The 23,205-nt window shown below is 45.5% G+C and overlaps 1 protein-coding gene across 2 annotated transcripts; it reads right to left on the reverse strand.

The window, feature by feature from the left end:
• Positions 1–352: 352 nt before the first annotated feature.
• Positions 353–21,224, reverse strand: OSGIN1 (oxidative stress induced growth inhibitor 1). Of its 2 annotated transcripts, none has more exons than XM_075008830.1 (6): positions 21,101–21,224; positions 15,167–15,269; positions 6,787–6,923; positions 6,283–6,474; positions 5,882–5,973; positions 353–4,440 (listed from the first exon to the last, which is right to left on the reverse strand). In XM_075008830.1, exons 2-6 carry the CDS (start codon positions 15,231–15,233, stop codon positions 3,426–3,428), a joined length of 1,503 nt encoding a protein of 500 aa, XP_074864931.1. In that variant the 5' UTR covers positions 15,234–15,269; positions 21,101–21,224; the 3' UTR covers positions 353–3,425. The 2 variants fall into 2 exon arrangements, with proteins under 2 accessions (XP_074864931.1, XP_074864932.1); XM_075008831.1 differs by having other exon boundaries at positions 15,167–18,614; positions 21,101–21,183.
• Positions 21,225–23,205: the final 1,981 nt, after the last annotated feature.

A 23,205-nucleotide genomic window follows, 5' to 3' on the forward strand; every position in this document is an offset into this window, starting at 1 on the left:
GTACACAGCTTACTTACTGGGCTAAGCAAAGGATCTGTGCAGAAAATAAAAAAGATATGGGGATAAGGTCTGGCTTGTTTTCTTTTCAGGGTGCTTTATAACCTTACGCAAATTATCACTGCGCTCTCCAGTTGTTGCTTCTCCTCTCATTTGAGCAAGTTAGACTCATGTAGTCAAACCACCAAAAATAGTGTTTCTCTTTTGTTAATTATTTGAAGTTTGTAAATTCTCTTTAGTAATTTTGTGGACTCCAACACAAATCTTTGAATGACTTGCTTAGCTCCTTATTTATATGCCATGCCATATGGGTCAGTGATTCAGCTGCAGAACAAATAAGTGAACTCACTGGGAGTAAGTTTGAAATGATTTTATTTAAACATATTCCATGTACAAAATTAATAGAGCTAACTTAGAAAATACAAAAATAGAGTCCAACATTGCTAAGAGACACCAGCAACACAAACAGGTTAGCAGCTTTGGCAATGGACTGTACACATCAACTTGAAATTACAATAAAGTGGCCTCTTTCATTTTGTACCTCTTGCTGTGCCAACAGAAGCTTTGCCACACTAAGTACAGCAGTGTCAGGTCTTATGTGGAAAACACAATTGATCCTGACACTCTAATCACTCCTTAGCTACGTTTACACGTGAATGCTGCATCGAAATAGCTTATTTCGATGAATAACGTCTACACGTCCTCCAGGGCTGGTGCCGTCGACGTTCAACGTCGATGTTGGGCAGCACTACATCGAAGTAGGCGCTGCAGGGGAGCGTCTACACACCAAAGCGGCCTACATCGAAATAAGGGTGCCAGGAACAGCTGCAGACAGGGTCACAGGGCGGACTCAACAGCAAGCCGCTCCCTTAAGGGTCCCTCCCAGACACATTTGCACTAAACAGCACAAGATGCACAGAGCTGACAACTAGTTGCAGACCCTGTGCATGCAGCATGGATCCCCAGCTGCAGCAGCAGCAGCCAGAAGCCCTGGGCTAAGGGCTGCTGCACACAGTGACCATAGAGCCCCGCAGGGGCTGGAGAGAGCATCTCTCAACCCCTCAGCTGATGGTCGCCATGGCGGACCCCGCTATTTCGATGTTGCGGGACGCAGATCGGCTACACATGCCCTAGTTCGACGTTCAACGTCAAAGTAGGGCGCTATTCCCATCTCCTCGTGAGGATAGCGACTTCGACATCTCGCCTCCTTATGTCGATTTCAACTTCGAAATAGCACTCGCCACATGTAGACGTGGTGGGCGCTATTTCGAAGTTGGCGCGGCTACTTCGAAGTAGCCGGCACGTGTAGACGCGGCTCTTGTGTGGCAGTCCCACTGAAGTCCATATACAAGGGCCTTTGGAGCTCCAGACTATGATTTAAATACAGGTAGATCTTGTTCCACAGTGATCCAGAAATCTATTGTAAACATTTTCTTCCATTATTAATCCAGTATCTCTTCTACATTGCAAGAAATTCAAATAAAGCAATTTAATAACTAAAAGCAATTGCGCAGTACTTCTCTTTCAAGAACATTTAGTGGAATGCCATTTCTGATTTACAGAGCATATTTTCTTCAATATTTTGTTATATTAGGAATCCATGTCACAATATTCAAAATAAAGCTTCCCATGGTAAGCAATTCAATTCTATTGAGCAGGATGCATTCAAAGTATCATACATAGGCTGAGTATTAATCAGTTCTCTTTTAAGCTGGATTGGTATCCCTAAAGAGGTCTCCAAGAGTACAACTCCCTTGCAGTCTATCATTCTAGCTTTTAGCTCTTTAAAGTCTGCGCACTCAAGCCACGTCTACACTACAGCGACCTTTTGAAAGATGATCCTTCTGGGAGATCTCTCTTCCAGAAGATCATCTTTCAAAAGAGTGTGTCCACACACCCAAAAAAAAAGCAGACTGAAAGACTGATCCACTCTTTCCATAGAGAGCGTGCACACAGCCCCAATCTTTTGAAAGAATGGGCCAGGGATCGAAAAATCTGGCACCATGAGATCTGCTCTTTTGGAAAAATGGGCCCACGGAGCATCTACACACACTCTTTATGGACAGAAGCTTTCAAAAGAAGGCGCTTTTCATGATCTGGGAATGGAAGAGCTCCTCTGGAAGAAGAGCCTCATTCTTTCGATTTCAGATCAAAAGAGTCCATTTTGCATGTGAATGCTGTGGGTGTTCTTTTGAAAAAGGGCTGGATTGTCTGACAGAACTTGCTAGTGTAGACGTGTCCCCAAGATGAATAAGTTTGTACCATTACAGGTCGAATGTCTCTGGTCCAGCAACACATGGTCTGGCGGGCCGTGAAAGTTGCTGGACCAGAGTGTGCTTGGACCAAAGAGTCCTAGCTACATGGAGACAGTCTGGCTGGTGTGTGAGGAACAGTATCCCACTGGTGGGCTGGTGGCAGTGAGTCCCACCAGTGTCAGGGAACCCTGCTGGCAACCCTACTGAAGGGACATAGGCTGGAGACAGGTAGGGCAGCTTCTCTGACATCCCCACTGTAGTGATCCTGGCCAGGCCTCGGGCAGAGAGCTCCACCAGCAGCCCCACAGCAGGGAACCCAGCCAAGAACAGAGCCCCCTCCAGCAGCCTGGGAGCAGGGAGCACAGTGGCAGTCGAGATGGGAGACCGGCCAGCAAGTCGCAGTACCCCAGGCAAGCCCAGAGGCCTGACCTGCCCCGGTCTGGCCAATTCCCTCATTTTGGACCACTCAGAGACCAAGGGTACCAGAGCAAGGAAGGACAACGTGTATTTGAAAAGAAATCTCCTAAGCCATGACACATAGAACATGGTGGTGGTGCTCCTTGTCAGCAAAGATTACTGTTACAGCCACCCTTTAGACTGTGCTTTCGTGGCAATTTCTAATGTAGAATGCTGGTGTAAGTGCAGAGAACATTTGAAGCACAGCTTTCAGTGGACTTTTGCATAGCAAAACTAACAGGTATCTGTGCCATTTAACCACAGGCAACAGCAACATCTTATTTGTGTGCTGTAGTATAAGATGCATTTAGTAATATCTGAAGAAGGTTCATGCGCAAAAGGCTTCCCAATGCGGCCACCGGGAAAACAGTTCAAAGATGAGAACTCTCATCAATCACTTGCAAGATATTTATGTAGTGAAGTGATTGCTGCTTTGCCCCCAATTCTTCCAAGCTAGGATGCAATTCCCCCTTTCTCTTAAGTGCAATGCTCTGTAGGGCTGGATCTGTTTCCTTTGGCTGCATTTAAATTCAACCTTTTATCGAGGTGGAAATGTTGGCAACATTGCTTATCCCAAACCATATGCTTGCTGACTTATCCTTCCCAAATGAGCCCACTGAGTTTGGTGACTCTGTACAGTGCATGTCAAAGGCAATACTTCTCAAAGAGACTAGGGAAAACCTGTCTGAAGGCTTCTGACTTACAGCAATTTTCTTGTTAAGGGGGGTTTTGGTTTGCTTTCTTTAACAAAGAACTGGCAATAGCCAGAGCCCCTCCCTGCACAAAACGCACAAAGTTATCCCCAGCTAATGGCCCTATTGCATAAAGGCCTCTTTCCTGAACACATTCATAGGTGAATGGGTCAACATTGATGGGGTTCCTCTTGGAGTTGACTGGCTGCTCATTGTCAACTCCCAAGTCAATGCCATTATTTGGCAGGAAGGAGAGGTTAGGGTTTGAGCCAATGAGAACCAAAGCCATGGAAATGTGAAAGATGTTCTGGTTACCATTCTTATCCCGAACAACACACTTCTTGTCCTCTCTGAAGGACAGGACATGATGTTCAGGAAGGCTAATGTAACATTCATATGGCCCAGGACAAGCCACGGACTGTTCTTTCATCATCTGGTGGACTTTGTGGTACTCTGGATACATCATCTGGGGGAGCTGATTGAAAATGAGGCCTGGATCATTGACCCTTCTGCGAAAGGCGTGGATCACTGGGATGTTACAGTGGTGAGCAAAGAGAATTGCATCAGCAGCTGTCAGCCCGGCACCAACAATCAATATTGGATCTGAAGTCATGCCAATCCTCTCGCTCTTCACTGCTTCTTCAAGGGCAGAGAGTTTGTGGTGGACAAAAGGAAGGTCTTCTCCATTAACCCCAAGCTTGGTTGGACTATCATACGTTCCTGTGGCTAAAACCACATTCTCTGTGTAGATGGAGAAAGGTTGCTGGTCACCATTATTATTTTTAATGAATCCATCTACCTGGAAGAGATTTCCACTAGCAATCTGGTCATCTTTCTTTTCTTGCCCAGGGAAATCACAGGAGTCATGGTTCCCCTCAGGATCCTGCTGTGCATAGCTGGAGTTCACATTTGGACTCACTTTCTTCACAGAGGTCACAACAGTCCCACTGATAAAATTCTTCTGCAGCCCCTTCTTTGCCACATAATGTTGGTAATATTGAGCAATGTCTTCTGCCGTGGCTCTGTTATTCCTGAGGCCCCTGTAATAGGACACTTGAAAGTCAGAAGTTTCTCCCTTCTCTATCACGTGTATTCAAGGGCTATCTACTCTGATACTAATGGTGAAACTGGGCCACATTCTCTTCCCACTCATTCTAAACCAGTGCAATTCAGTTGATTTCCATGGAAGTACTACTAATGCGTGGCTGAACACTCAGGCTCATTGACTATCAGAAATAATTGGAAGAGACAATATTGTCTGTTATGAAAAAACCCACAAAAATATTAGCAACATATTTAGTCCCTACCCTCCCTATCACTTTTTTTTCTTGTGGGCTTTTCAAGGCTCAGGATATCAATGCTATGCAGACCTAACAAAAGCAAAAGTAGTCAAAGTATTTGTATTCTAACATATGAATGATTACACTACTCATTCTGTCCCACTGTGCAGCTGCCTGATTAGAATACTTCTGAATTCAGAACAATACAAATATAGGGTATCCAAAAATTTAGGGCTTCCATACCTATTCATTCCAATTTTTAAATATCACTGCTGGCCACGCTCTAATCTGTGACTCCAGTATATATTCAGAACTAACTGCCCAGTGGTCCATGGAGTTACTCTGCATTTATACCACTAAGGCTACGTCTACACGTGCACCCAACTTCGAAATAGCTTATTTCGATGTTGCGACATCGAAATAGGCTATTTCGATGAATAACGTCTACACGTCCTCCAGGGCTGGCAACGTCGATGTTCAACTTCGACGTTGTTCAGCCCAACATCGAAATAGGCACAGCGAGGGAACGTCTACACATCGAAATAAGGGAGCCAGGCACAGCTGCAGACAGGGTCACGGGGCGGACTCAACAGCAAGTCGCTCCCTTAAAGGGCCCCTCCCAGACACACTTTCATTAAACAGTGCAAGATACACAGAGCCAACAACTAGTTGCAGACCCTGTATATGCAGCACGGACCCCCAGCTGCAGCAGCAGCAGCCAGAAGCCCTGGGCTAAGGGCTGCTGCCCACGGTGACCACAGAGCCCCGCAAGGGCTGGAGAGAGAGTATCTCTCAACCCCCCAGCTGATGGCCGCCATGGAGGACCCCGCTATTTCGATGTTGCGGGACGCGGATCGTCTACACGTCCCTACTTCGATGTTGAACGTCGAAGTAGGGCGCTATTCCCATCCCCTCATGGGGTTAGCGACTTCGACGTCTCGCCGCCTAACGTCGATTTCAACTTCGAAATAGCGCCCAACACGTGTAGACGTGACGGGCGCTATTTCGAAGTTACTGCCGCTACTTCGAAGTAGCGTGCACGTGTAGACGCAGCTTAATACTGAGCACCAAATATATTTTTTCTGGGTGATTTCCTCCACTCACTGAAAGTGGTAATAGGTAGCCAGCTGGACTTCATGCAAGATAACCAAAGGGTTTGGGGGCGATTTGGAAATAAGTAATCTCATATCAGTCTCCTCACCTTCGCTTTTTCCTCATCCAGTCTTTGAACTGAAGGTCTGGAAGCCCCATCCATTCCCCTTGACTCAGAGTGATCACAGATCCCTCAATGAACTGACAAAGGAACAGCAAACAACTTAAGCAACAGACAGTGAAAGGAATCAATAGAAGAGGAACATTGTTCTGTTAAGTTCCAGGCCTCAGCTGATCCAGACTTTTGGACAGAACAAACACTAGTGGGCTGCAAGGGCAGATCTTACTGACACATCCAAACCAGCTCAGTTTTTGGTGTGTGTAGAAGCCAAGCCCTGCTGGATCTCATTTCTCTGGATCCTTAGGTTGCTCAGCCCTTCACATCTTTAATTCTCACCCAGACTGTTCAGTTATATGTGTTTCATAAGCACAGTATGCATGTCTACTTACATGCCAAGCACCCCCAGGAGGGTTTCTGCCAAGAACCAGATGGGGAATGGCTCTGTTGGTCTCTTGCCACCAAGTGAGGACAGATTCTACAGTTCCACCAAAGTCTGTGTCTGGACGCAGCAGAGTATCAAAAAGAAGAGCCATGGGGCTCTGGGATCGTCCCTCCAAACCTTCAGAGAGATACTCCAGATCCTAAAAGGCAAAGGAAGTACTCAGCACCTGCATCCTATAACACACGAGATCCCTTCAAAATGCAGCAGTAAAGTAACATCATTACATGTTTAGTAAAATTAAATTATGCTTAGTAGAACAAAGCCTACATGCCTTCTAAGCATTGTTTAGAGGGCTTGAGAGTACACAGCCCTTATGCTGGCTCTGTATAAAAGGATGATTTGGAAAACAAATGAACACAGGCTTAAAACTTCTGTTTCCAGCATGCTTTAACCGCCACCACCTGCCCAATTTACTTCTTCCCGTTAAAGGGCAAATTAATTTTATACACACCTGGTCTACAATGGAGACCTCTGGTCTTTCCTCTAGTTTCCGTTGTAGGATAGGATGGGGATGAACAGAGCCTCTTTTGAAGTAAGGGATATAACCAGACAGCAAGTAGGAAAGGCAAATTCCTGAAGGACCATTCCCTAAATAAACACAATTAAAATTACATCACAGTGGTTGGAACAATAGTTCTTTGTAAAGGATCTCATCAGGTTTGCATTATGGGTTAGTGGCTGGACTATGACATCAGAGAGCTGGGTTCTAGTCTTAAGTCAACAACAACCCTGCTGTGTGGCCTTGGGCACACCACTTCACTCTCCTTGTTCCTTTTTGTCTGTCGTATCTCTTTGTATTGTAAGTTGTTCAGGGTGGGGGCTGTTTCTTACAAGATCTACATATGAAGTCCTGATCCCAGCTGGGACCTCTTAACACTACTCACACCACAATAATAAGCTAGTGCTTTGTCTAACACTGGTAAAAGAGCAGGATCAAAAGAGAGGTGAATGTTTTGAAGGATAATGCTCCTGGTTTAGGAATTTAATTTGCTCTTGAATTCTGAGGGAACATCTACACTGCATACTGCATCCAGACCTGTGGGACCATGCCAAACACATGTGGATTCAGTGTTTTCAAGCATGGGTTTGAGCACTCACACTGCATTGTAAACCTGGTGGATCCAGATGTCACAGCTGCCTTATGTGTCCAGGATCCTGTACACAGACCTTCTGACTCAGATCTACAACCTGACTTTAGCCTCACTCCAAAATCACAGGACCACGGCAGGACTCAGGCTCTGACCCACCCTCTCACAGGGCCCTTGTGCCCACATCCTCAAAGTTTGCTGACTCGAGTCTGAGTGATTTGGGTATGAATGGAAGAGGGTTTGGGCTCAGACCCCAGAAGATTCAAGGCTTCAGTCTTTCGTGGCTTAAATGCAACTTGCATCCCTTCACAATCTTGATGGAAAATCAGACAATGCCATGATGTGCATCCGCGTAGCATAGCTAATGTATGAGATACGAGCGATAATGCCATAGATAAGAAGGCAGGATCAATTTCTTCTTAGTGCCTAGTGCTCAAGGCCACTGCCACCAGTCATTCTGAAGCAAGTAAGTTCTTAGGAAGAGATGATGAATCTTTATTGCTACTTCAAGGTATTTCCTGGAAATTATCTGGTAGTGTGGAGGAATTGAGACACAGGCTCATCTACATGACAGGGTGATTCAGAAGAGATCCAGAAGATCCGAAAGAAACAGGGGAAGCCTTCTGATTCATACTGAGAAAGTAGGGCAATCAGCTAGGTATGGTAGGAGCCCGTGCACAATAGAAAGATGCCTGGGAAACAAACAGGAAGAATTGTTAAGTCCTGGCACTGTCAAGAAAATCTGATGTGCCTGGAATAACAGAGACTTGGTGGGCTCGTCTACACCAGCCCCCTCCTCTGAAGAAGAACTGAAGAATAGCAACGAGGTGCTGTGCTGCATATGCATCACCTCATTAGCATAATTCCCACGGCGCAGACTTCAAGGTTACTACCTTCAAAGCAGCAGCAAGCCGTGTAGCTGAGGGCGCTTAGAAATACTTGCGCAAATTCAAAGTTCTCTTACTCCCAAAATGCTTTGGTATGTTTGGTACGTGGAACATTCGCACCATGTTGCAAGCGGGGAAGAGGGAAGAGCAGCGGAGATGAAACAGTACAAGATAGCTGTTTTGGGCTTGTGTGAGACAAGATGGACACAATCTGGGCAGCTATGCCTGGCAACAAATGAAACCCTCATCTACTCAGGACATGAAGAAGAGGGTGCACCACACACAGAAGGTGTGGGCTTTACGTTATCCAGAGAGGCATCTCGTGCTTTAATGGAGTGGACAGCAGTATTATCATGCATCATCACAGCCAGATTCTACAACAAAGTGTGAAAGGTACTAACTGTGCAATGTTATGCACCAACCAATGAAGACGCTGAGGAATGTAAAGCAGACTTCTATGACAAAGTACACAGTGTAGTGAACCAGAAAGCAAAGAAGGATATGTTGATTTTGGTGGGCGACTTCAATGCAAAAATTGGAGGCGTGAATACAGGCAAAGAGCAGACTGTGGGAAACGAATGACTAGGCAACGTGAATGAAAATGCAGGGTGCTTCGGTGACTTTTGTTCCTTCAAGGGATTGGTGACTGGTGGTAGTGTTTTTCCACCCAAAAGGATCCATAAAGTCACTTGGGTTTCACAGGACCACCAGTCAGAAAACTAGATTGATCACATCTGTATCAGCTGTTCTTTCAGAAGATCAATGCAGAACATCTGCGCTAGAAGAGGAGCAGATGTAGGCTGAGACCACCATTTGGTCGCCGTAAAACTCAACCTGTGATAAAACATAGGGAAAGAGGACAAGGCATCCCAAAGAATGGATCACAGCAGAAACTCTGAGAAAAGTGAAGGAACGAAAGGACAGAAAAGCAGCAGTCAACAACAGCAAAACAAGAGCAGCCATGGTAGAAGCTCAGAGACTGTATTCAGAAGCCAAAAGAGGAGTTAGAAACCCTGTAAAATGGGACAAGAAGAACTTTGTGGAAAACTTTGCAGAACAAGCCAAAAAACTCCAGGACAGAGAAACTTGAAATAGCTCTATAACATCACATGGAAGCTATCTGGGTCACAGTGTACAGTGGATCAGCCAATACAGGATCAGGAGGGGCAAGTGCTAAAAACCCCAAGTGACCAGCTCCGCAGATGGAACACTTTGAGGAGCTACTGAACTGCCCTACTCACATGGAACTTCCTGAGTTACCGCCAGCAAATATACCACTGCAAATTAACAGCAGCAGACCTACAAAAAAAGAAATTAGAAAAGCCATTGCCCATCTGAAAAGCGGAAAAGCACCTGGTCCAGACAACATCCCCGCAGAAGCAATCAAGGCAGGTAGTGAGACATCAGTCAACATGATGTACAATCTATTTGGGAAAATTTGGGACACTGAAGAGATCCCACAAGACTGGAACCATGGCTGCCTTATCAAGCTTCGAAAGAAAGGCAACCTGAAGGAATGCAAGTACTGGAGAGGCATCACATTACTGTCTATTCCAGGAAAAATATTCAATAGGATTCTCTTGGAGAGAATGAAGACAGAAATCGATAGACAGCTCAGGGAAGAACAGGCCGGCTTCTGAAGACAGAGATCTTGTATTGACCAAATAGCAACTCCCGCAGTGATCATAGAGCAGTCACTTGAGTGGAACTCCTGCCGTACATAACCTTCATAGACTTTGCAAAAGCCTTTGACTGCATTGATAGAGACACTCCGTGAATACTGCTGCAACACCATGATATGGCATCCAAAATTATTAACTTGATTAGTTCAAAGTATGAACCCTCAACATGCCAATTTGTTCACGATGGTGTCTTGGACAGAATTCTTTCACTGTACTGTTGGGAGTGTGACAAGGGTGTCCATTGTCACTTTTCCTGTTCTTGATCACAGTGGACTTGATTATGGCCAAGACAGCAGATGGCCATCAATGAGGCATTCAATGGACACTTTTCAAACAGCTAGAGGTCATTGATTTTGCCGATGATGTAGCCCTCCTTTCACACCAATATGAAAGCATGAAAGAAAAGGTCACAACACTAAACAAAACTGCCTCAATGACTGGACTGAACATTACTAAAGGAAACACCAAGAGAGTGAGGATCAACCAGTCCAACAACACCACCATCACACTGGAAGAGGATGACCTGGAATATGTGAAGTAGTTCAGCTACTTGGGGAGTATTATGGGCAGAGATGGAAGAACAGACAATGATATTAATGCCAGGATAGGGAAAGCAACCTCCATTAGCAATTATCTTTGAAAATACTTGGCAACTGGGGGAGGTTCTGGATGATTGGAAAAAGGCAAGTGGGGTGCCCATCTTCAAAAAAGGAAGAAGAAGGATTCAGAGAACTACAGATTTGATCAGGAACAGCCCACATGAATTCACCAAGGGTAAGTCATGCCTGACCAACCCGATTGCCTTTTATGGTGAGAAAACAGGCTCCATGGACATGGGGAAAGTGGTGGATGTGATATACTTTCTGTTTAGCAAAACTTTCAATACAATCTACTATAGTATTCTTGCTGGCAACTTAAAGAGGTATGGCTTGTTTGAACGCATGGTAAGGTGGATACAAAGCCAGCTAGATCATCGGGTTCAATGAGTTGTGTCTAGTTGGCACCCACTATCACACAGAGTTCCCCACAGGTGGTCCTAGAGCCAGTTTTGTTCAACGTCTTCATTAATGACCTGGATGAGGGGATGAGTTGTATCCTCAGCAGTTTGCAGATGACACTAATGTGGGAGGAGAGGCAGATGCAGTGGAGGGTAGGGACAGGATGATGAGTGAGCTAGACAAATTGAAGGGTTGGGTTAAAATAAATCTGACAAAGTTCACCAAGGAGAAGTGCAGAGTCCTACACTTAGGATGGAAGAATCACAGGCACTGCTACAGGCTGAGGATTGACTGTCTAAGTGGCAGTTGTGCAGAAAAGTATCTGAGAATTACAGCAGATGAGAACCTGGATATATGTCAACAATGTGCTCTTGTTGCCAAGAGAGCTAAGGGCATATTGGGCTGCATTAGTAGAAATATTGCCAGCAATCAAGGGAAGTGATTAATCCCCTCTATTTGGCCCTGGTGAGGTCACATATGGAGTATTGTGTTCAATTTTGGGTCCACACTACAGAAAGGATATCAACAAATTTGAGAGAGTCCAGTGGAGGGCACCAAAAATGATTATGGGTTGGGGCACATGACTTATGAGGAGAGGCTGAAGGAACTGGGCTTATTTGGCCTTCAGAAGAGTGGGGGACAGCATATTGATAGCAGCCTTCACAATCTGAAGGGGGTTTCCAAAGATGATGGACCCAGGGTATTTTCAGTGGTGGCAGATGACAGAACAAGAGGCAATTGTCTCAAGTATAGTGGGAGATGTCTAGGATAGCTATTAGGAAAATCCATTTCACTAGGAGGGTGGTGAAGCACTGGAATGAGTTACCTAAGAGAAGTGGTGGAATCTCTGCCTGCCTGGGGTGATTTAGTTGGGATTGGCCCTGCTTTGAGAAGGGGGAGGGACTAGGTGACCTCCTGAGGTAAGATTCTATATGCAGAGCAGCTGACAGGCATTAGTTTCACATGCCAATTCTCTTGTTGCTGGTTTTGCAGAAGGTCCAGTTCTGAATTAGCCAAAGATACTGAACAAATAGCTTACATTTGGATGCTCCCCTACTCTGTTGGCTAAGTGATTTAACTGGTGCTAACTGATCACACAAGGTCTCCAATATGCCCCGTAGATTTAGCCCTCTCCCACCTTTATACAGGCATATCTCACAGAGCTGGAATGGACCTCATGGAGCCCAGTCCCCTACCCTCTCAGCAAGGCCAAGCACCATCACTGACAAGTTTTTTTTTAATCTATTTGTCACAGACCTCTAAATGGCCACCTCCAGGACTGAGCTCACAGCCCTGGGTTTAGCAGGCCAATGGTCAAACCACTGAGCTATTTTTGTTTCTGCACCTGCTGTTCGCTGGAACCAGGGAGGGAAATTGAGGTTGAGCAAAGGTGTCGCCTTCCCCCTGCCCTGCAACCAGTCAGCCCTCAAAATACAGTGTGTTGAACTGATAGTTGGATAGCTAATTTTTTCCTACCAACCACCCAAGAGCTGGATTCAGAAGCTCACATGCATACTCAACATGAGTGCACAGTGCAGTAGTGTGGGGGAAGTTGTCACGTGGCTGGTTAACAGAATGTTTAATATTTTCCAATGTCTGTATAATCTCGCTATCCGCCACTACAGGTCAAAGCTCTCTTGTTCTTTAATATATGACTAACCAACATTATATAACACAGTGTTTAGAAGAAGAGTCAGGGTGACACAGCAGCCTGTAACATTCTGAGTGCAATTTCATCGCATTGTTGACATAATCCCTCCTCTGGGAGCAATGAACTGCTAGAGCAAAGGCTGCTTTCCAATGCCATTCTTAACAATGCTGTCAGAGTAGAGAAGAAGCCAAGTGCAAATAATGATGGAAATAAAAAAAACAATAATTAACCTGCAACAGAACCAGGTTATCAGTCATCCTTAACTTGCTCTTTTGCTGTTAGTGTTGCCTCAGAGTCCCTGACTAGTATTTAAACATCTGCTTACAGCAGGCTGAGTTATTGACAAAGCTGCAGTTAAAAATATGAATATTTAAATCCCATAAATTAGACAAGATACGCTCCTGTCTCTCCATGCCTCTCTGATAGCACAAGGAACCAGAGAGCAGCTGGATCTGATCAGCTGGTGGCTGTGGTAAGCGGTAGCTCTGAGCTGTTACAAAACCAGTATAACCAGCCCTTGAGATATTCCCCAGCAATTTCCAGCTCACAATGCTCCTGGGGAGCTGGCCAGAAAGCCAGAACTTCCCTTTTCCTGCACTGGGTAGCCAGAAGTTAAACGTGTTCTGGAGTTGGACTCTTTCAAAAGGCAGCACCAAGAGTTTACTAACCTGTCCAACAAATGCAAATATCCTTCTAAAATGTCTTCCTGAATGGTGAAGAATGCCTGGCAGGGTTCAGCGCAGTGAAACAAGTGTCCAAATCACAGAGCTACTATTAGCAATGATTTATGAAACTTGCGCTGCATCACTTCAAAGTGAATTTTACCCTGGTTTAGATGGTGGGGTGAAACAAACCCAGCACTAGCAAAGCATTTAAGCACACTGACTCCCAAGAAAGCCAATAGGGCTCATATCTTAATTTAGAAAGGCACCTGAGCACAACCCTCAGGGAAAAGGGATGACTCCGTTAGGGCAGAAAAGCCTCTGATCTGTGACATCAGTGACATGAGTGATATAAAAAGTAAGCAAGATGGCATCTAAAAACAAGAAGCTCTGGTTCCTGATTCAGGCACCAATCACCAAACTAACCAGCTTTCTACAAGTGTAAAGAGGAGCATTCCTTTTGCATTCCTATAAATAACTGTTTAAAAAATTAAACTTCTTCATGTGTTTCTCACTGTGTCATTCTGATCTAGAGCCCAATGAAGTCCGTGTAAAGAACCAGTAGCACTGAATCAGACCCTACACACAGACACTGATAAAACTCTAACTTAACACAAGTAAAACCTAGTTGACTCCTTGCCAGGTGAAAGACGACAGGTGGTCCCCCACTTACGAACACATCGACTTACGAACATTTGTACTTACTACCAACCTCCAACTCACCTCGCCCCCGCCCCGCACACCCTAGCTGACCTCCCACAATGGGGGGCTCCAGCCACATGCAGGAGGCTCTCCTCCAACCCCCAAAGACCTGGCTCCAACCCCCGTGTCCCAACCTGCCTCCACTCAACCCCCCTGCCCAGCTCAACTGCTCCCTCCTGCAGCCCCCACCCCACACTTGGGGCTCCAGCTGTCAGCTGCCGCCAGTGAGAGCAGGGGCTCTATCCCCTCTGCCAGCTCAACCCACCCCCGCCCTGGTTCACTCCCATTCAATTCCCCTCTGCCCAGCCCAACCCCCCAGTTGACACCCTCCTCCGCCGGCACACACTGGCCTATCAGACGCCAGCCAATGTGGGGCACCAGCTGTCAGCCGCTGCAGGCAAATGAGGTTCTATCCCCCCAGCTAACTCACCTCCACCACGTTCAACCCCCACAATCCCCCACAGCCCCAGCTCACACTCCCCGGCACGTGGGACTCCAGCTTCAATCCCCAACCCACCACCCCCGCAGCCCCAGCTCCAACCCCCTGGCCGGGCTCAACCCCCACCCCAATCCCCTGCTGCCCAGGTCCAACCCCCTGCAAGCCCCAGCTCAGCTGCACCTGCCCACCACCCCCTGCCACCCTAACCCACCCCAGGCTTAGCCCCCTTGCCCCAGGGCCCCAACCCATCCTCCCAAGCCCTCCTCCATTTACACGAAATTCAAGGTATGTGAGGGTGGCATGGAATGTCACCCTCGCATACCTCGAGGGATTACAGTACAAGGGTATTTCCGATTTATGACCAAATCGAGTCATGATCAGGTGTGAGGAACGTAAATCGGGAACTATCTGTACATAAAATAACCTCTCAAAAAAAAAAAAAAAGAAAAGAAAAAGCAGCCACGAGATGAAATAGGCTTGGTTGAATGTCCTACAGGTCAGCCAATTCTGTTTTAAAGTAGCCATCCATTATAGCTTTTCATATTCTTATTTGCTTAAGTCAAATTACGCTGCCTTGACTATAGTGAAAGATGAGGGGAGATAATTCCCAGAACATTTCTAGATTTAACTACAGCTTTTGGAAAAATGCATGAGGATGTCAGATACGGTAAGTATCTTAGTAAGACTGAAGAGCACTGATTACATCGCGAAATAATAGTTACCTATAATAACAACAGGAAGTGGTTTGGCATCTCTTTTATTTGAGAGTGTGTTGAACACTGGATACATCTTCACATCTAAAAGGATTCAGGATTCGAAATCTATCTGTCATGACAAAAAAGCAATCATTAACAGTGTTATTTTTTATAACAAATACTCTCCTCTTCACAGCCCATGGATCTAAAATATTATCACTCATTTTACATACAATGCAGCTACTTTTGAGCTCCCATAAAGTATAGGGCTAAATTTTGTATTGAAAACCAATGGTCAAATTCTAATTGTGCCATAAAAAAAAAGATGTCCTTCTCAGACGTTTTTGGTGCACATGACACAAGTGCCAGCAACTGCTCGATACACCAAAGACTCGAATAATAGGGAAAGTTATGGGTGAGTAGTAGCAAAGCCTTTCCTTCTCCTATGGGCCATATATATCATAGGCAAAGTTCTTGTGATAGTGATTTCAAGGGCCATTTGTAAATTTCCAAGCTGTAGTGCTAATACAAAGTATTTCTTCAGTGAGACTCTTGTGACATTCATCTTTTAGAAAAAGAAAAATTATGCGTTTGTTGAGTAGCGGAGTTTGCATCTGAGTCTAAACTTTTGCTTGAAGGCTTGAAAGTTTTTGGCATCATTTTCCAAAATGTGCCATTACATTACTAAGGATTTCCAAGTAATCTGAACTGCTAACACTCTATACCCTTGGTGCCAAGTTCTTCTAAAAGCAAGGATATGACCTATTGTCATATTCACAGAGTGGAAGCCATTTATGTTCATCTGAAACATGTCCTTACCAGCACATGTGCATGTAATGTTCTGAATAAGAGCTCATTAAACTTTCTGGTGATGATTAACAAACCTATCATCTGAAACATTCCAATCTCCTAGAGACCAGGAGTGAGACTGGTTGGTAAACCCTTATGTGTCCTGTCACTTTCAGCAATTTTAATTGAGGAGGCATGTACTTCCAGCCCACGTTAGCCATGCCTAATTCAATGCTACCTTGAAACCGCTGTAATTTCGCCACCTTGAAGGAATATTTCAAAAGATGTTTGAATGTGTTAAACATCTGTATTTTCAGTGCCGCTAATCTGCTGAGACTAAAAAGAGTCACAAAGTTACGAGGATTAGACAAACATTCTCAACAGAAATCTTCAGTTAAGCCTCCAGAAAATGCAAATAATAAATCACCACTGCCTGAGGTGAATGGAATGCCTTGGCCCAGTGGGGTGTTCTCTTCTCTTCGCTGAGCACAGGAAGCCTTTTGGCAAGTGTGCTGTGAGTTTCCACACAAGCTTGGCAAGTCATAGGGTTTGACGTAATCCTCTCTCCACAAATGTCATCCATCTTGTGCACCGGTGTGTTAAAGCGGAAGTCTGCTTCCTTGGCCAGTGGGCATTGACACATAGGTATCTGTAGTTCTGCATCAAAACTCTAGTGATATCTGCAGGCCTTTAACTGATATTAATTTATAGGTGAAGGAAACCAGATGATTTCTTGTAATGTGAAGTAACATTTGATCACTGCCTAATGAATGTGTAGTACCTAGTGGCACTGAGACCTCATCTGGGATGAGTGAAGTCACTGCTCTACAGCCTCAGCTGAGAGCCAGCTGGCCTTTAGCTCACATGGTAGACTGCAGGGCTTTAGCCCCTATGCTTGTAGGTTCTATCGCTGGGGCCAGTAACCCAGGTCTGTTTGCATTACAAATGCATGCAAGTATTGTGCATGAAGCATCTGAGGCAAACCTGATGATCCTGTGAAAAGGCCCAGCTACAGTTCAAACCCTGTGAAATTCTGCATAATTGTTGTGATTTGTTGCAGGCTATTTTAATTTTGCTGGGCACAGGGGTGGTGTGGAAGAATGTTGAGTTCTGCTCTTGGGAGGGTAGGAGCCCTGGTGGAGAGATTGCAGAGTAACCCTGCCATGCCCTCAGCCAGCAGTAGTGGCTCCTGCAATTCCCATCCCACATGGCCGGGCCCAACTTCCTGCTCAGGGCATTGGAACCTGGCACACGAAGTCCCTGCATTATGCAGGTTTGGCCTGCCCAGCTCTCTCCATGGTGGAGGGACAGCCAGGCCAAAAGTGAGCAAGTCTTCAGTCCCAGGCAGGACAGCAACCACAGTTGCCTCTGCTGCAAGGTGAGTTTTTTTCTTTTCTTTCTTCTTACACTTAGATTTTCAGTCAAATTGTGTGTTATTGTGCATTTGCTAAAAACAATGGCTCTAACGCTAGTAACCCTGGGATATAACAAGTGTAAAATCCTCAGACTTTTATCAGCCCAGGGTCCGTTTTTATAGCCAGGTGATTTTCATAGAAAAACACTGTCATAACTTTAACTATCACAGGTCAGATGACATTGCTCACATCCTTGTACGCCCAGAGGCAGCACCATGAATTTCTAAACTAGACTAACAATACCTTTTCTTGGACTGTAACTAGGGTAACTCGCTTTAATTCTTCTTTCACACCTGTCTCTGCAGCTTTTCGGCTGTCTCTCATATAGTAGGCTTGGCAAAAAGGACTGCACTACATGCAGGCATGTTACCGTTGGATTCACAGTTACTGTTACTGAAGGCTTAGGCATTCCAGCCCTGTGCCACAACTAACCAGACACAGGCACGTGGTTAACTCCCTGTCATGCAGCCACCTCTCTCCTGCCTCCACAGTTGCAATTGCAGGAGTTCAGCCGCTGGGTTGGCTATGTGAGACTAGGAAACTGGAGCTGCCTTTCTACGCAGCACAATTCTCTCAGGCAGCATACATTATACTGCTATTTGCATTGCTAGGGCTTGCCTGAAGAATGGCAGCACCCTTGCTCCATGGCCATTCCACACAACATGCAGGTCCTGGTTATGTGTCCTAGCAGAGTAACCCATGCACAGTTAAATGGCATTGGTTAGATCAGCGTTTCTTAAACTTCTTCCGCACATAGTGCCACCAGTCCAAGAGAGACCGAACCTGCAGCCTTAGAGGTTAAAGCCCTGGGCTCTACCACACAAGCTAAAGGCAAGCTGGCTCTCAGCCAAGCCTGTAAAGCAGAGCTTTCACTCTCCCTCGTAGGCGGTCTCAGGGCCTTTGGGGTTACACACACAACAGTGGTGTTCCATGAACAACTTGCAGGTGTGCCGTCAGCATTTGGAAAACACGCCGAGGGGATATATTTTCCATTATTGAAACCAGATACCATGTTACTGCTTCATTGCTGTAGGATACCTGAAGAAATGACTTCACTTTGTTTTTGTTGGTTTGTTTTGTCTGAGGGTTTTTTTTTTTTTTATGTTCCACATAAAAATTTGTTTGGTGTTCTATGGTCTCAGAAAGTTTCAGAAACTCTGCTTCAGACGAAGCGGGGAAAGAGAGAAGCTAGAATGTCCATAGAAGACGGCAGTGAGTATTTCTCCCCTAACAGTCTGTAGATACGCTGCGGATAAATGGCCGCGTGCTGTCTGTGGATGAGAAATGGACTGTGAGCCAGACACTGGCAGCATAGCATAGAATAATATCAAGCAGCTGATGAGCCAACTGCTAAAATGGCTCTTTTAGGGCACATAGGTGGGACCAGGTGACCCAGAACCAGCTGTGTAGTTCTGCCTACCTCAGGGGCAGGTTGCATTGGTGTCTCACTGTTCTGCTCTGCTATCATCCCTGCCTAGAGGCCCAAAGGCTGGGAAGTCTCTTCCCCCGTGTATGGTTTTTGATATGTAAAAGGAAGGAAACATTCATGGGAATTATACCCAGAGTTACTGGCAAGGATAGTACCATGGGCGGCACAGTGGGGATATCTTAGATCCAAACCCCGATTAAATAAAACTAGCACTACAACAGATCAAAGAAAAACCAAGTGTAACCCTTTTATACCAATTTCATTGCTGTGCACTTAGGCTACGTCTACACTAGCGAGGTCTTTCAGAAAATCTGGCCCCTTTTTTGAAAGAACACGCAGCACAGCCACACCCAAATGCGCTCTTTCAATCTGAAATCAAAAGAAGGTGGTTCTTCTTTGGGAAGCCCTCTTCAACTCCCGGATCAGGAAAAGCACCTTCTTTCAAAAGATTCTTTTGAAAAAAAGCGCATGTAGACGATCCCCAGGCCCTTCTTTCGAAAGAGCAGTCCTCATGGCACTGGATTTTCTGATCCTTGGCCCATTCTTTCAAAAGAGTGGGAGCTGTGTGGATGCTCTCTATCGAAGGAGAAGATCAATTTTTGGATCCGCTTTTTTGTGCATGGACATGATCTTTCAAAAGAAGTGTTTTTGGAAGATCTCTTCAGGAAGAACTTCTTTCAAAGGATCATTGTAGTGTAGACGTAGCCCGAATTAAGTGACCAATAGATACCTCTAGATACCATTTCCTTTTTGGGTAGAGCAAACTTATTTTCCATCTGGATTATTCAGAGTTTTCATAGCACAGCTCTACTGAGTAATAAAGTATTCCCTCCCTGCTTCCGACCTGTCTTTTGTCAGGTTTACAGTAATGACCTGTTTTATCAGAAACAAACTGACATCCATAGGTCAAGTTCTGCAAGAGTTTACACTCTTGCAAATGTAGTATATTCATTTGCATAGATGGAAGCAGGATTTAGTAAAATATATTTAAATATAGCATAGAAACAGCTGAAGGCAGGGAGAATATGTCTGTCGAGCCATTAGAGCCAAAGGCAAAATCTTTGGACCACTCTAAAGGGTTCAAAATAGGAGGACACATTCCCACGAGTGAAATCCAGATAGCAGGTTAAATCCTATTGATCATCACCGTTCTTACTCAAGAGCATGAGGTACCTGGGAGTTTTCCCAGGGTTTATACTGAACTTGTTAGGGAAGCGTAAAGGGGAAGAAACAAATCAAACAAATGACTCTAGCTTGTTTCCCTTTTCACTTGCCTTTATGTAACGCAGAACGCCCAGTATTCACACTCAGCCAGGTCGAGGATTCTGTTCAGAGCATTGGCTTGTAATTTAGGGTTCCACCTTAAATGTTCTCCCGACCCCCAGCTGGAAGTGCATTCTGTTCTATTATTACTGGGCTCCAGAATGTATCTCCTCATTGCAGCCAGTGTGCTTTGCTGCTTAGATATTGTTACATAACTGCTCTGGCTAGAAGCCCAGTCTAACTCGCCCATGTAGGGCTGAACTCTGCTCTCCTTACATGCCTGCTCCCATTGGACTTAAAGTTATCACTCCTGTGACCCCTAGTACTTCCAGGCTGCACAACTAAAGTGACTTAAGACTCCAGAGAAGGGCGAGAGAAAGCAGTGATCTGCTAGCAATGCATTGGAGCTGGAGTAACTTTTGTAGTGAGAGGCAAGTTCTGCTGCCCTGATGCAAACAAAGCTCCCAGTCATCAACTGCAGTTTTACCCAAGTAAGAACCATAGAAGTTGGCCAGTGCCAGGCTTGTAAGCAGTGCACTGCCGCCTGTATATAAATAATGCAGTGGCCTGCAGGTGTTTCTGGGAGATTGTGGTATAAAAGGAGGCACAAAAGCTGGTCAGACACATACATGCAGTGTCCATCAATTGTTGATTTCTTTTGCTCTCAGTTAACTTCACAGGCAGCTCTTCATAACATCCTTTGATTTCATCCATTCTTTTTTTAAATACTGGAGCTCCAGCAGCCGAGAGCATTTTAAACTTTACTACATCATTCTAAAGTTTTAATCGAATCTTTCTGCTTCCATTTCTGCACTGTGTTCAGTTCAAAAGCCTGCCCTTCTCCCCAGCTGAAGTTGGTCTGGCAAATTTATCATCTCACACTCCTTGTCAGTCTTATTCTTCTGACTCCACCACAAAGCTTTCCATAGACACAACAATCTGTTTATGTGGTACATTAAGCTGGCACCTTCTTTTCAAAAGCATTTCCCTATACCAGCCTGGGAAACAACATGCTACTTACACCTGACTAACAAAGCTTGTTCAATTCATCTGCAGTCCGCTTACCTCAGGAAGTGGAACAAGTGAGAAGGAAAAAGTCTTTATGTCAGTGCCTGCATTTCCACTGAAGCAGAATATGCACGTCTTGACTGTATATCGCTCCCAGCTCTAAAACTGCTGTTAAATATAGCAGGCAACAGGCTCTTAGTTTAAGGAGGTGGAGTTGAAGCCTGGGTGGGAGGAACTAGAAAAATCTCTCATAAGCGTGAGTCAGCAACACTACCTCCCTGACTAGATTTATGAATGAAATATGCAGAGTCACTTAGTGTTGTTAAATTGACAGCATGGAGGAAATAAATATCATAACAAACAACCAAACCTCTGTTGCTCCCATGTGACAAGAACCCAACAGTGAACAAATTTAATTATTTTGATTTTTAGCCAAAGAGTCTTGTGTAAAGTAAGCTGAATTTTATGATGATGTTTGGCATTTTATTCTTATTTAAAACACCCACCGGCCACAGCAATAACTAGTGGAGTTGAGGATGGCAGGCTAGCACAGCATGCTTGCATTAAAGCTGAAGGGGCTTTTAGGACCATGTAAGAGTCAGCTGATCACACAGGAGGCAGAAATTTTCATGTGTCCTCCCCTTCTGGTTGATTGAATTTCAACCACTCTATTGTAAGAAACTGGCTAGTGCATATTACACAAACATCACCGCCCCCTACTGAAATACTGACAGATCAGGGTTCCAACTTTTCATTCGCACTGAGATAGGGCAACCGTACTTATCTCCCTGTCACAAACACAGGACAGGGAGTATGGTGGGGAGGGGCAGCTCTGGGGAAGTGGCAGCTGCAGGCACTCCTGGCCCCAGAGACCTGGGGGAAGCAGCGTCCATGGGAGCTCCACCCTCGGGGAAACAGCAGCCAGGAGCCCCCGAGAGCCTAAATATGGGAGAATTTGTCCCTTTTAAAAAATAAGTTGGGATGCCTTTTTGGTGTCCCAAATACGGGACCATCCCACCCACTACGGGACCGATGGTCACACTACACTGTGGGGAGACTTGTCTGACCTACTGAAGATCAAAGCCCTCAGGACCTCCATTTACAATCCTCAGACCAACAAGCAAAGTGATTCAATGGGTGGGGGCTGGAAGACAATATTCAGAAAATTCATGGGCTCAGGCTCAGCACTGCCACCAATAGTGGCCATCGCTGCTGTTTGCTGTAAATAAACCCCCAAGCTCCCACAAGATTCTCACCCATTCAGCTGTCACTGGGGAGACAGCCCAAGGTGGCGGGCAGGTGGTGTGGTGACTCTCCTCTGAGAGGACGGGGAGGAACAGGAACCCAGAGTTATGAGCTCAGTGCTGTATTCTCTAAGACTGACAAGGAACGTGAGTGCTACAGGAATGGACGAGAAAATTAAGTGTCTCAAAAGAGAACCTGCTGAAATCCCAGCAAGTCCAGGAACGCAGCTCCCACTAAGGGGCAGGGGCGGGTTGATGAGCACATCTGAACCTGATGATAGGGGTTATTGTTTCTAATTACATCTGAATCTAAACTAGTGGCCCGGTGGCAACGACTGTTGGCAGTGGTAAGGAGCTGTGGCCAGCTGACTATCTGTCAACCTGTGAAGCAAAATAAGATGCAAATATATCACATCAGCTTCCTGGAGGCCTGGAAAGCTCAATGGAGCCCAATAATAACACCATAGTCACCAGAGCCAGAGCTGGGGCATTAAGCCAGGATGTCTCAGGAACCAGCCTCCATGCCTGTGAAAGTAGAACACCCCCTGATGCAGTGAGGAACAATGCAGCAACAAACCCAGGCATTCCCTGGTGCTGTTCTCTGCCCACGTGAGGGTGAGGTAGGGGAGCACTTTTGACCTATCGCCATGTCATGGTGGTGCCAGGGAAGAGAGTGCATGAAACACCATTCCCTCCCACAGAAGATGTGAGAAATCTTCTGTGAAGAACCACAGACGGTGTTACCCCTGGGAGCCACTAAAGTCTGGCGAATGGAGGATTTCTACTGTGCTGGCTCAAACACAGACAGCTCGATGGGGCTCTGGCTAGACTTTCAGAAGCAACATGATGCCACAGTAGGAAGTGCACCCAAACCCCAAGTAAAGGGGTTACTGGAGAGACTGGGGAATGCTGAGTAAA

Source organism: Carettochelys insculpta, chromosome 14 (assembly GCF_033958435.1).
Source record: "Carettochelys insculpta isolate YL-2023 chromosome 14, ASM3395843v1, whole genome shotgun sequence".
In the NCBI taxonomy this organism is placed as follows: Eukaryota; Metazoa; Chordata; order Testudines; family Carettochelyidae; genus Carettochelys; species Carettochelys insculpta.

What these genes read in the sequence shown, in the direction of transcription:
- OSGIN1 (XM_075008830.1), bottom strand. Translation starts at nt 15,233, where the DNA reads ATGTATCCAGTGTTCAACACACTCTCAAATAAAAGAGATGCCAAACCA. An exon ending in CTCCTGGGGGTGCTTGGCAT is followed by an intron (nt 5,974 to 6,282) that starts GTAAGTAGACAT and finishes TTCCTTTGTCAG; the next exon opens with TTCATTGAGGGATCTGTGAT. An exon ending in TGGATGAGGAAAAAGCGAAG is followed by an intron (nt 4,441 to 5,881) that starts GTGAGGAGACTG and finishes GTCCTATTACAG; the next exon opens with GGGCCTCAGGAATAACAGAG.